Below are 12,032 nucleotides of genomic sequence, written 5' to 3' on the forward strand. Positions count from 1 at the left end.
ATATGTATAACCATCCATGTGCTAATAGAAGATAAACTATGTTCAAATGTCTTATGGAGTCCGTCATGGATTTTTAAGATGGTTGTCACTCCATCATCACTACACAATATGAACCAAAAGCAAATGAACTAAATGAACCAATAGAACCAGTGGAACCAATAGAACCAATAGAACCAATAGAACAGGCTGAACCTCACTGACTGTTTGAAGCTGTGACTTTCACTTCCTCATCAGCTGCACTTCCTCCTCTATGTGTGTGTGTGTGTGTGTGTGTGTGTGTGTGTGTGTGTGTGTGTGTGTGTGTGTGTGTGTGTGTGTGTGTGTGTGTGTGTGTGTGTGTGTGTGTGTGTGTGTGTGTGTGTGTGTGTGTGTGTTAATGGCAGCAGACCAGCAGCAGGTAAAGGTGGACCGTCAGCACCTCATGAACCGGTACCGGAGCTCCCGGGCCGCAGAGCTCGGTCCGTGCCGGGATCCCCTTCTCCTGCAGCGGGCACACACCTACCTGCTGACTGCCAGCACCAGGGGGGTGTTCACCCTGTTCCCCTTCTACCAGACACTCAGTGGAGGACCGGGAGCTCAGAACCGGGATCAGTGTTACCGGAAGTACCTGAAAAACTTCATCAAAGCAACGGAACTGTTGGAAACTCTGTGTGTTTTTATTATTCATCAACCCTGGAGGAAAGAGATTAGAACCATTAAGGTAGGTGTGTGTGTGTGTGTGTGTGTGTGTGTGTGTGTGTGTGTGTGTGTGTGTGTGTGTGTGTGTGTGTGTGTGTGTGTGTGTGTGTGTGTGTGTGTGTGTGTGTTATAGTAAATAGATGTGATTTCTAACTTTTAACCACTGACGTCTCAAAGCTTTACAATATCAGCTCTCACACACACATAGTCAGATACACACACACACACACACACAGTCAGATACACTCACACACACACACACACGGGACTAACCACATCTGGATCAGTAGACCCACCACCTCTACCACCTCTGTGAGAATGTGTAAAAGTGTTTACTTTATTTTGTGTGTGTGTGTGTGTCAGACGTTCACAGCAGCCTATGTGTACCATCTACTTCCTGTTCTGAGTAGCTCCACCCTCCACTCAGTGCTGGCATCTATTGGCTACCTGCCTGACCCCCAGGCCACGCCCAGGTGAGCTGTGGGTTCTATTCCCTCACCCTGCGAGGGGCTGTTATTCTGACTGTGTGTGTGTGTGTGTGTGTGTGTGTGTGTGTGTGTGTGTGTGTGTGTGTGTGTGTGTGTGTCAGTGAGTTCAGGCTCAGGGAGGACGTGGACATGGACTCTGTGGTGCTGCTGGGCTTTGAGCTGATGTTGTCCAGGCTCCAGTGTTACCAGCTGCTGAAACAGCTGGAGAGAGAACACCTGGACTCACCTGCTCACATGGTAGGCTCCTCCCACACAGACTGTAGGCTCCTCCCCTTTAGTTACCCTGTACAATCGTAGACTAACACATGATCATCACATGATTGATCAATCACCTGCTTATTAAAACATCTACTAAAGGTGTGTGTGTGTGTGTGTGTGTGTGTGTGTGCAGGTTCTCATTATGAATGTTTCACAGCGTAGAGGTCACATGGTGTGACATTTATAATGATTTAGTGACGTTTTTAAATCTTTGTTCCAGTCTTACTTTAAAAGTCTATAGAGTAATAGGTGATGGTGAATGTAGTCAGAGTTACTCATGCTTGGTATACACACACACACACACACACACACACACACACACATATATATATAGAGGTCCTCCACTAATAAATACACACACACACACACTGTCAGTGTTCCACAGTAGTAACATCTGGATCAATAATGATTGATCAGAGCCATGTGCTAGTCTAGACTGAGATAGTTGGACTTTGAGTTCAGACATTGTCGAGGATTCTTCAAAGAGATCAGCCGACCAATCAGAGAGAGCCGTTGGATGAAGAGGAAGAGGAGGAGCAGAGCCGAGCTTCCTCTCCTGAGGAGGTAGAGAAGCAGCTGACTGAGGGTCAACTCATCTTCTGTCTGCTTTAGATCTAGAACACATCTACTCCTTTCCTCTGCAGGCTCTTCTACATGTGGATTCAGAGGTTCCAGAAGGTTCTCCTCCCAGAGCTCAGCTTCAGCCAATCAGTGTGGACCACTCCATCATGGAGATGCAGAGAACCTATCCCGACCTGGTCTTCAGGGGGCGTCGTCTGCTGAGAGTGCCTCCCCCCAGGGCTCATAGCTGCCGGAGGGCAGATGTTCCTCAGAAAACCTCTAGGAGGACAGATAGTTCCTGTGGTGGTCCTCAGACCATGTCTCTGCACATCACCCTCACAGCTGGAGCCACAGCAGGAGCCACAGCTGGAACCACAGCTGCAGCCACAGCTGGAACCACAGCTGGAGCCACAGCTGCAGCCACAGCTGGAGCCACAGCTGGAGCCACAGCTGCAGCCACAGCTGGAGCCACAGCAGGAGCCACAGCAGGAGCCACAGCAGGAGCCACAGCTGGAGCCACAGCTGGAGCCACAGCTGGAGCCACAGCAGGAGCCACAGCAGGAGCCACAGCTGGAGCCACAGCTGGAGCCACAGCTGGAACCACAGCTGGAGCCACAGCTGGAGCCACAGCTGGAGCCACAGCAGGAGCCACAGCTGGAGCCACAGCAGGTAACCTTCATCACTTTATATGTTTGCATCTGCCACTCAATAATAATAATAATAATAACTAGAATTTTTGCATTTCCTGATGAAAATGCAAGTGAGGATGCATGTGCTGGCCCCCGTCGCACTGCAATTTAAAAAAGAAGAAAAATTGAAATGGGTTGAAAAAAGTTAAAATAGGTTGAAATGGGTTGAAAAGGTTGAAAGAAGTGTAAATGGGTTGGAGGAAGTAACTGAACATGGTTTGGATCAGTTAAAGAAAGGCTGGTGAGGAAGGGTTTAAACTTTTCCAATGTAAGTGGATGGGAGCAAAAAGTTGCCAGGGCAATAACTCAAAAAGTTGACAAGTTACAAATTATAAAAGCGATAGCATACATCTCGCAAATTTTCTGAACGGTTTGACTTATTGATTGTTAAAATCGGACAAACGGTGTAGGAGGAGTTAACGCAGGACAGAAGAAGAATAACATATTAAGAAAGGACACGGAATACAATAGTGAGGATGCCATTGCATCCTCACTAATAATAATGATGAGGATGTAATGCACAAAGTCACCAACAGGAGGTGTTTTAGAACCTGGTCAAAGAGCTGAAAATAGGGATTTATTGACTTTTCAAACTGATCTAGAATCAGGATATCGATTCTTATCATCCTCAGAATCTAATCACTGGTTCCTTTTGTCATTTATTTCCTAAAAATCAATTATCCATCAATAAATAATATATAGAAGCTGTGTGTGTGTGTGTGCGTGCGTGTGCGTGTGTGACTGCAGTTTCAGTTTAGACCGTGGAGCAGAAGGAGATATTAAATGAGTTAAATTAGATATGAACTAATCACAGGTGAAAATCCAGAAAACAATAACCAGTAATAAATATTATCTCCCTGGTAAAGACAGTAGCTCTAACAACTGGTAAAATGATAAACTGGTGATATTAGTCTGTACATACAGTACGGAGACACATTTACTCTGCCTCTGGGTCCTAGTGCCTGTCGTTTGGTGAAGCCTGTTCTGTTTACTGAGGTCTGTGTGTGTTTAATAAGTCTGTGTGTGTTTAATAAGTCTGTGTGTGTTTAATAAGTCTGTGTGTGTTTAATAAGTCTGTGTGTGTTTATTAAGTCTGTGTGTGTTTAATAAGTCTGTGTGTGTGTGTTTAATAAGTCTGTGTGTGTGTGTTTAATAAGTCTGTGTGTGTTTAATAAGTCTGTGTGTGTGCGTTTAATAAGTCTGTGTGTGTGTGTTTAATAAGTCTGTGTGTGTGTTTAATAAGTCTGTGTGTGTTTAATAAGTCTGTGTGTGTGTGTTTAATAAGTCTGTGTGTGTGTTTAATAAGTCTGTGTGTGTTTAATAAGTCTGTGTGTGTGCGTTTAATAAGTCTGTGTGTGTGCGTTTAATAAGTCTGTGTGTGTGTGTTTAATAAGTCTGTGTGTGTGTGTTTAATAAGTCTGTGTGTGTGTGTTTAATAAGTCTGTGTGTGTGTTTAATAAGTCGAAGTGTGTGTGTGTAATAAGTCGAAGTGTGTGTTTAATAAGTCTGTGTGTGTGCGTTTAATAAGTCTGTGTGTGTGTGTTTAATAAGTCTGTGTGTGTGCGTTTAATAAGTCTGTGTGTGTGTGTTTAATAAGTCTGTGTGTGTGCGTTTAATAAGTCTGTGTGTGTGTTTAATAAGTCTGTGTGTGTTTAATAAGTCTGTGTGTGTGTGTTTAATAAGTCTGTGTGTGTGTTTAATAAGTCTGTGTGTGTTTAATAAGTCGAAGTGTGTGTGTGTAATAAGTCGAAGTGTGTGTGTGTAATAAGTCGAAGTGTGTGTTTAATAAGTCTGTGTGTGTGCGTTTAATAAGTCTGTGTGTGTGTGTTTAATAAGTCTGTGTGTGTGTTTAATAAGTCTGTGTGTGTTTAATAAGTCTGTGTGTGTGCGTTTAATAAGTCTGTGTGTGTGTGTTTAATAAGTCTGTGTGTGTGTTTAATAAGTCGAAGTGTGTGTGTGTAATAAGTCGAAGTGTGTGTTTAATAAGTCTGTGTGTGTGCGTTTAATAAGTCTGTGTGTGTGTTTAATAAGTCTGTGTGTGTTTAATAAGTCTGTGTGTGTGCGTTTAATAAGTCTGTGTGTGTGTGTTTAATAAGTCTGTGTGTGTGTTTAATAAGTCTGTGTGTGTTTAATAAGTCTGTGTGTGTGTGTTTAATAAGTCTGTGTGTGTGTTTAATAAGTCTGTGTGTGTTTAATAAGTCTGTGTGCGTTTAATAAGTCTGTGTGTGTGCGTTTAATAAGTCTGTGTGTGTGTGTTTAATAAGTCTGTGTGTGTTTAATAAGTCTGTGTGTGTGTTTAATAAGTCGAAGTGTGTGTGTGTAATAAGTCGAAGTGTGTGTGTGTTTAATAAGTCCGAGTGTGTGTTTAATAAGTCCGTGTGTGTGTTTAATAAGTCGAAGTGTGTGTTTAATAAGTCCGTGTGTGTGTTTAATAAGTCGGAGTGTGTGTGTGTAATAAGTCGAAGTGTGTGTGTGTTTAATAAGTCCGTGTGTGTTTAATAAGTCCGTGTGTGTTTAATAAGTCTGTGTGTGTTTAATAAGTCCATGTGTGTGTATAATAAGTCTGTGTGTGTTTAATAAGTCAGTGTGTGTTTAATAAGTCTGTGTGTGTGTTTAATAAGTCTGTGTGTGTTTAATAAGTCTGTGTGTGTGTTTAATAAGTCTGTGTGTGTTTAATAAGTCTGTGTGTGTTTAATAAGTCCATGTGTGTGTATAATAAGTCTGTGTGTGTTTAATAAGTCAGTGTGTGTTTAATAAGTCTGTGTGTGTGTTTAATAAGTCTGTGTGTGTTTAATAAGTCTGTGTGTTTAATAAGTCTGTGTGTGTTTAATAAGTCGAAGTGTCTGTTTAATAAGTCCGTGTGTGTGTTTAATAAGTCGAAGTGTGTGTGTGTTTAATAAGTCAGAGTGTGTGTTTAATAAGTCCGTGTGTGTGTTTAATAAGTCGAAGTGTGTGTTTAATAAGTCCGTGTGTGTTTAATAAGTTTGTGTGTGTGTTTAATAAGTTTGTGTGTGTGTTTAATAAGTCAGTGTGTGTTTAATAAGTCTGAGTGTGTGTTTAATAAGTCAGTGTGTGTTTAATAAGTCCGAGTGTGTGTTTAATAAGTCTGTGTGTGTTTAATAAGTCTGTGTGTGTTTAATAAGTCCGAGTGTGTGTTTAATAAGTCTGTGTGTGTTTAATAAGTCTGTGTGTGTTTAATAAGTCAGTGTGTGTTTAATAAGTCAGTGTGTGTTTAATAAGTCCGAGTGTGTGTTTAATAAGTCTGTGTGTGTTTAATAAGTCTGTGTGTGTTTAATAAGTCTGTGTGTGTTTAATAAGTCTGTGTGTGTGTTTAATAAATCTGTGTGTGTGTTTAATAAGTCCGTGTGTGTTTAATAAGTCTGTGTGTGTTTAATAAGTCTGTGTGTGTGTTTAATAAGTCAGTGTGTGTTTAATAAGTCTACATGTTTATGTCTCTGTCCATCCACTCTTTTCATTATATTCATGTCTTTTAAGGCTTTATTACATAATATCAGCTGTAGTCCAGGCCGCCGCCATCTTGGATTATGTCGTCACCAGAGCGTCATCACCGCAGAGTTGCACGAGCATAGAATGAGTCAAATAACTGTAAAGAGGTTTTATATTAATCTATTTTATTTATAAAGTGGTGTTTTTTTGTGTCTTTAGACTTTAATTACATGTATGTATATAATATCTTCCCTACAATATAAACAGGTTCACAATATAATTATTTTTATAGTTTCTGTTTCCACTGTATCCAGAATAATAATAATAATTATCAACAATAACTATTGATTAATTTGTCACATGACTGTTCCAGGGTTTGTTTTATTTAGTTTCACATCTACCTGTAGATCTATGTTTTTTACACTGATGACAACTAGTTTGTAGTTTTATTTCAGAAAGTTTCACTTTTACAGTTACAGTTGGAAACCTTTGTTAATTAAATATTCTAGTTATATTACAGTAACTAAATTAAACTATATCAACTAAGTGAATTAATAAAATAACCTGTTAAAGACTTTTTCAAACTAAAAAAATGATCTCGTGAACTCTGTGACCTGTTGACCTGCACAACTTAAAGAATCAGAATCAGAATCGTTAAAATCCAAACGATGCCTAACCCTAGTCAAGAAGATGGTGATGATGACAGGAGTAAGAGGGACTCACTGGAGAGGTAGTAGAGGTGGAGAGAGAGGAGGGGAGGAGTCAAAGGAGGAGTCAAAGGAGGAGTGAGAGAAGGTGGTCAGAGGAAAGAAAGAGAGATGATAATGGTGTGTAGGCATGTGAGTGTGTGCACAGAGGTGTCTCTGTGTCTGACTTGGTGATTCATGTGTTTCGGGAAGATGACCTGACCTAGAGCTAGAAGCAAAGTTGAAGACATGAAGAGCACACAAAGGAAAGTTACAACCGAAGGCTTAAGGAATAAGGTGTATGAGTAAATCTATTAATAAACATAACTAGTAATTTTTGCCATAACAGTATAGAACAAAAAGGGAGGAGTCTGGAAACCATCATGGATTTACAGGAGACGACTGAGTAAAGGGTGAAAGGGAAGGAAGGTTTGAGTGACAGTTGGTTGCCTGTGAGAGGGTGAGAGAGGGGTGCTCCACTTCACCCATACTGTTTAATGTTTATCACCAGGTGGTGATGAGGCAGGAGGAGGAAGAGAGGAGGCGAGGTAACGTGGAGATGGGTACCTGAGGGATCGTTTGCAGGAGTGAGTGTGTGGTAGAAAGGTAGTTCAGAAGTGGTGAGTGTGAAAGTGTCTCTGGTTCTGTTTGTGGATGACACTATGATTGTGGGGTTGAAAGGAGAGATGGATGAAGGGATGGATGAAGGGATGAGAGCAGTGAAGAGTGTGATGAATAAATGGGAAGAGAGAAATAATGAGGATAAGGAGGAGGAGCTTGAGTTTGGTACAGATGAGGGTGGAGAGATCAGAATATTAGGAAGTTGGGTGAGTTCAGAGGTGGATGTGAGAAATAGGACTAGGTGAGCAGGTGGTTTGTGGTGGAGAGTGAGAGGATGGTTGAAAGGGTCGAGAAGGTCCAAAAGGTGTCAGGTGAGAGTGGTGGAGGTGTGTGTGGAGAGCAGTTTGATGTATGATTGTCAGGTGTGAGTGTGGTATGTAGAGACATGAATAGGTTACAGAGATGGATGGAGAAGTGCTACAGGTATGTATGGAATAACAGGAATGGTGAGACGTTGAGACAAATACAGGTGAGAGGGGTGAACATGTGGGATGTAAGGGAGCGACTGGGAGTGAAGTTTATAAGGTGGAAGATTGAGAAACGAGTGTTGGAGCGAGTGGGTCATGTGATGTGAATGGTTAATGATAGACTGATGAAAGCAATGATGTTAGGGTGGTATATTAATATACTAATATACTAATATACTAATATATTAATACACTAATACACTAATATACTAATATACTAATATACTAATATACTAATATACTAATACACTAATATACTAATGCACTAATATACTAATATACTAATATATTAATACACTAATACACTAATATACTAATATACTAATATACTAATACACTAATACACTAATATACTAATACACTAATATACTAATATACTAATATACTAATACACTAATATACTAATACACTAATATACTAATATACTAATATACTAATACACTAATATACTAATACACTAATATACTAATACACTAATATACTAATATACTAATACACTAATACACTAATATACTAATATACTAATATACTAATACACTAATACACTAATATACTAATACACTAATATACTAATACACTAATATACTAATATACTAATATACTAATACACTAATACACTAATACACTAATATACTAATACACTAATATACTAATACACTAATATACTAATACACTAATACACTAATATACTAATATACTAATATACTAATATACTAATACACTAATATACTAATATACTAATACACTAATATACTAATACACTAATATACTAATATACTAATACACTAATACACTAATATACTAATACACTAATACACTAATACACTAATATACTAATACACTAATACACTAATACACTAATATACTAATATACTAATACACTAATACACTAATACACTAATACACTAATATACTAATATACTAATACACTAATACACTAATATACTAATACACTAATATACTAATATACCAATACACCAATACACCAATACACCAACACACCAATGCACCAACGCACCAACGCGCCAACGCGCCAACGCGCCAACACGCCAATACGCCAATACGCCAATACACTAATACACTAATACACTAATACACCAATATACCAATACACCAATACACTAATACACTAATATACCAATACACTAATACACTAATACACTAATACACTAATATACTAATACACTAATACACTAATATACCAATACACTAATACACCAATACACCAATACACCAATACACCAATACACCAATACACTAATATACTAATACACCAATACACCAATACACCAATACACCAATACACCAATACACCAATACACCAATACACCAATACACCAATACACCAATACACCAATACACTAACACACTAACACACTAACACACTAACACACCAATACACTAATATACTAATATACTAATACACCAATACACTAATATACTAATATACCAATACACTAATACACTAATATACTAATACACTAATATACTAATATACCAATACACTAATATACTAATACACTAATACACTAATACACTAATATACTAATATACTAATACACTAATATACTAATACACTAATATACTAATACACTAATATAGTAATATACTAATATACTAATATACTGATACACTAATATACTGATACACTAATATACTAATACACTAATACATTAATGCACTAATATACTAATATACTAATACACTAATATACTAATACACTAATATACTAATATACTAATATACTAATACATTAATGCACTAATATACTAATATACTAATATACTAATATACTAATACACTAATACACTAATATACTAATATACTAATATATTAATATACTAATACACTAATATACTAATATACTAATATACTAATACACTAATACACTAATATACTAATACACTAATATATTAATATACTAATACAATAATATACTAATATATTAATATACTAATACACTAATATACTAATATATTAATACACTAATACACTAATATACTAATATATTAATATACTAATACCCTAATATACTAATATACTAATACATTAATGCACTAATACACTAATATACTAATATACTAATACACTAATATACTAATATATTAATATACTAATACACTAATATACTAATACATTAATGCACTAATACACTAATATACTAATACACTAATATACTAATATATTAATATACTAATACCCTAATATACTAATACATTAATGCACTAATACACTAATATACTAATACACTAATATACTAATATATTAATATACTAATACCCTAATATACTAATATACTAATACATTAATGCACTAATACACTAATATACTAATATACTAATATACTAATATATTAATATACTAATACACTAATATACTAATATATTAATATACTAATACCCTAATATACTAATATACTAATATACTAATACCCTAATATACTAATATACTAATACATTAATGCACTAATACACTAATATACTAATATACTAATACACTAATATACTAATATACTAATACACTAATATACTAATATACTAATATACTAATATACTATTGGTAGAGAATGATGAATGAGGCGGGGCTTGACTGGACTGATATGGAGCAGTTGTTTGGTAACATGAAGAAATGAAGGTTATGGTGGAGGAGAGAATGGAGCATTTGTATAAATATGAGTGTCATAAAGTACATGAGTATGTGTGGGTGACAGTGAACTTAGAATGAAAGGAATGAGAGGAGAATGATTGACTTAGTGAATAGATATGAGGAGTGTGTGAAGGTCTGACCAACCATCAGAAGAATACGTATGGAGTGACTGAGGAGAGAGTGAGATATGAATGTGTGAAATGTGGAATGATTGTGGAAACAGAAGGTGAGAGAGTGATTCATGAACAGACGTGTACGGGTGGTGAGAGGGTGGTGGATGGGAGGAGACAGTGTGGAAGGTGTTTGGTGTGGAGAACTTATGGAAACTATGAGAGACATAGCAGAAGATGCAGAGTAAATGGCCTTCATGTGGGGGTGGAGTGGAGGTGGGTGAAGGGGTGGAGAAGTGAAAGCATTGGTGGAAGGAGAACGAGAGGGAGGAGTTCTGTGTGTCAGAGAGCGTTAATGGATAAAATGATGGTGATCCACAATAACATGAGTTCTGCTGTTTAAAATCACAGGCTTTGTTTTACAGGTGAGAGAGAAACATTGGTCCAATCAGAGGAGAGCATGGGTGAGGAGGAGGAGCTAAAGAGGCTGGCAGACAGGATGGGAGGGGGTGGAGCCCACTGATCAGAGGAGGAGGAGCATGTGTGAGGGTCATGATTGGCTCACATCTTCCATCGTTATAGGAGCAGCTGATTGATGTGTAGGTTCTGATGTTCTACTAATCAAAGGCTCCTCATGGTGTGCAGCAATGCAGGGGGCGGAGCTAAAGAAGAAAATACTTCCAGCTCAGATTTACTGAATCTACTCACCTTTCCTTTATATTAATATAAGGATTATATATTCAAATCAAACAGATATGAGTCTAATGTAAAACTCATCACACAATGAAACAAACATCACAGATTTAATCTGGTGTTTAACTCTGGAAATAATTAAACACAAAGTCTATTTACAAAGAAGGATTTAAATGAAGAATTAAATGTAACCTCTGCAGTTTAAGCACAGTTTATATATATATATATATATATATATATATATATATATATATAAGCAGACAATGTGTTGCTGTTATCATTGTTTTTGTGATTGGTTGTTTGTTCTAATATGTTGAAATAAAGACATGTTTATGGAGAACTAAAATATAAACATGTGTTTTTGTTCCCATTTTCCATGAGATGAACTCAAAGATCTAAAACATTTTCTATAAACACTAAAGACATATTTCTATCAAATATTGTTGATAAATGTGTGTTAGTGAGCAGAAAACTGCTGACCTGACAGTTTTCCAAAAGACGTCCACTGACACCTTGAACAAGGAGGACCAGACACAAAGGTCATGGCTAAAGAGTCTGGATGTTCACAGAGTCCAAACACATTCATAGAGGTGAAGGGAAGGAAAAGACGTGGTAGAAAAAAGTCTACAAACAATAGTGATAGCCACGCCCCCTGGAGAGGATTGTGTAACTAAACCCATTCAAACAT

The 12,032-nt window shown here is 37.1% G+C and overlaps 1 protein-coding gene across 2 annotated transcripts; it reads left to right on the plus strand.

Annotated features, from left to right (window-relative positions):
* The first annotated feature begins 295 nt into the window (after nucleotides 1-295).
* LOC114476326 (nucleoporin NUP56-like) lies at nucleotides 296-11,548 on the plus strand. 2 transcript variants are annotated; one of them, XM_028467700.1, is made up of 6 exons: nucleotides 301-700; nucleotides 1,042-1,151; nucleotides 1,268-1,403; nucleotides 1,887-1,988; nucleotides 2,069-2,654; nucleotides 11,077-11,548. In XM_028467700.1, exons 1-6 carry the CDS (start codon nucleotides 377-379, stop codon nucleotides 11,172-11,174), a joined length of 1,356 nt encoding a protein of 451 aa, XP_028323501.1. In that variant the 5' UTR covers nucleotides 301-376; the 3' UTR covers nucleotides 11,175-11,548. The 2 variants fall into 2 exon arrangements, with proteins under 2 accessions (XP_028323502.1, XP_028323501.1); XM_028467701.1 differs by lacking the exon at nucleotides 1,887-1,988 and having other exon boundaries at nucleotides 296-700.
* The last annotated feature ends 484 nt before the right edge of the window (nucleotides 11,549-12,032 follow it).

The sequence above is a fragment of the Gouania willdenowi genome, chromosome 15 (assembly GCF_900634775.1).
Source record: "Gouania willdenowi chromosome 15, fGouWil2.1, whole genome shotgun sequence".
In the NCBI taxonomy this organism is placed as follows: domain Eukaryota; kingdom Metazoa; phylum Chordata; class Actinopteri; order Blenniiformes; family Gobiesocidae; genus Gouania; species Gouania willdenowi.

Excerpts from the sequence above, each read along its gene's own strand:
- LOC114476326 (XM_028467700.1), top strand. The coding sequence starts at position 377 with ATGGCAGCAGACCAGCAGCAGGTAAAGGTGGACCGTCAGCACCTCATG. Across the intron at positions 701-1,041 it reads AAGAGATTAGAACCATTAAG|ACGTTCACAGCAGCCTATGT; the intron begins GTAGGTGTGTGT and ends TGTGTGTGTCAG. Across the intron at positions 1,404-1,886 it reads TGGACTCACCTGCTCACATG|ACATTGTCGAGGATTCTTCA; the intron begins GTAGGCTCCTCC and ends CTTTGAGTTCAG.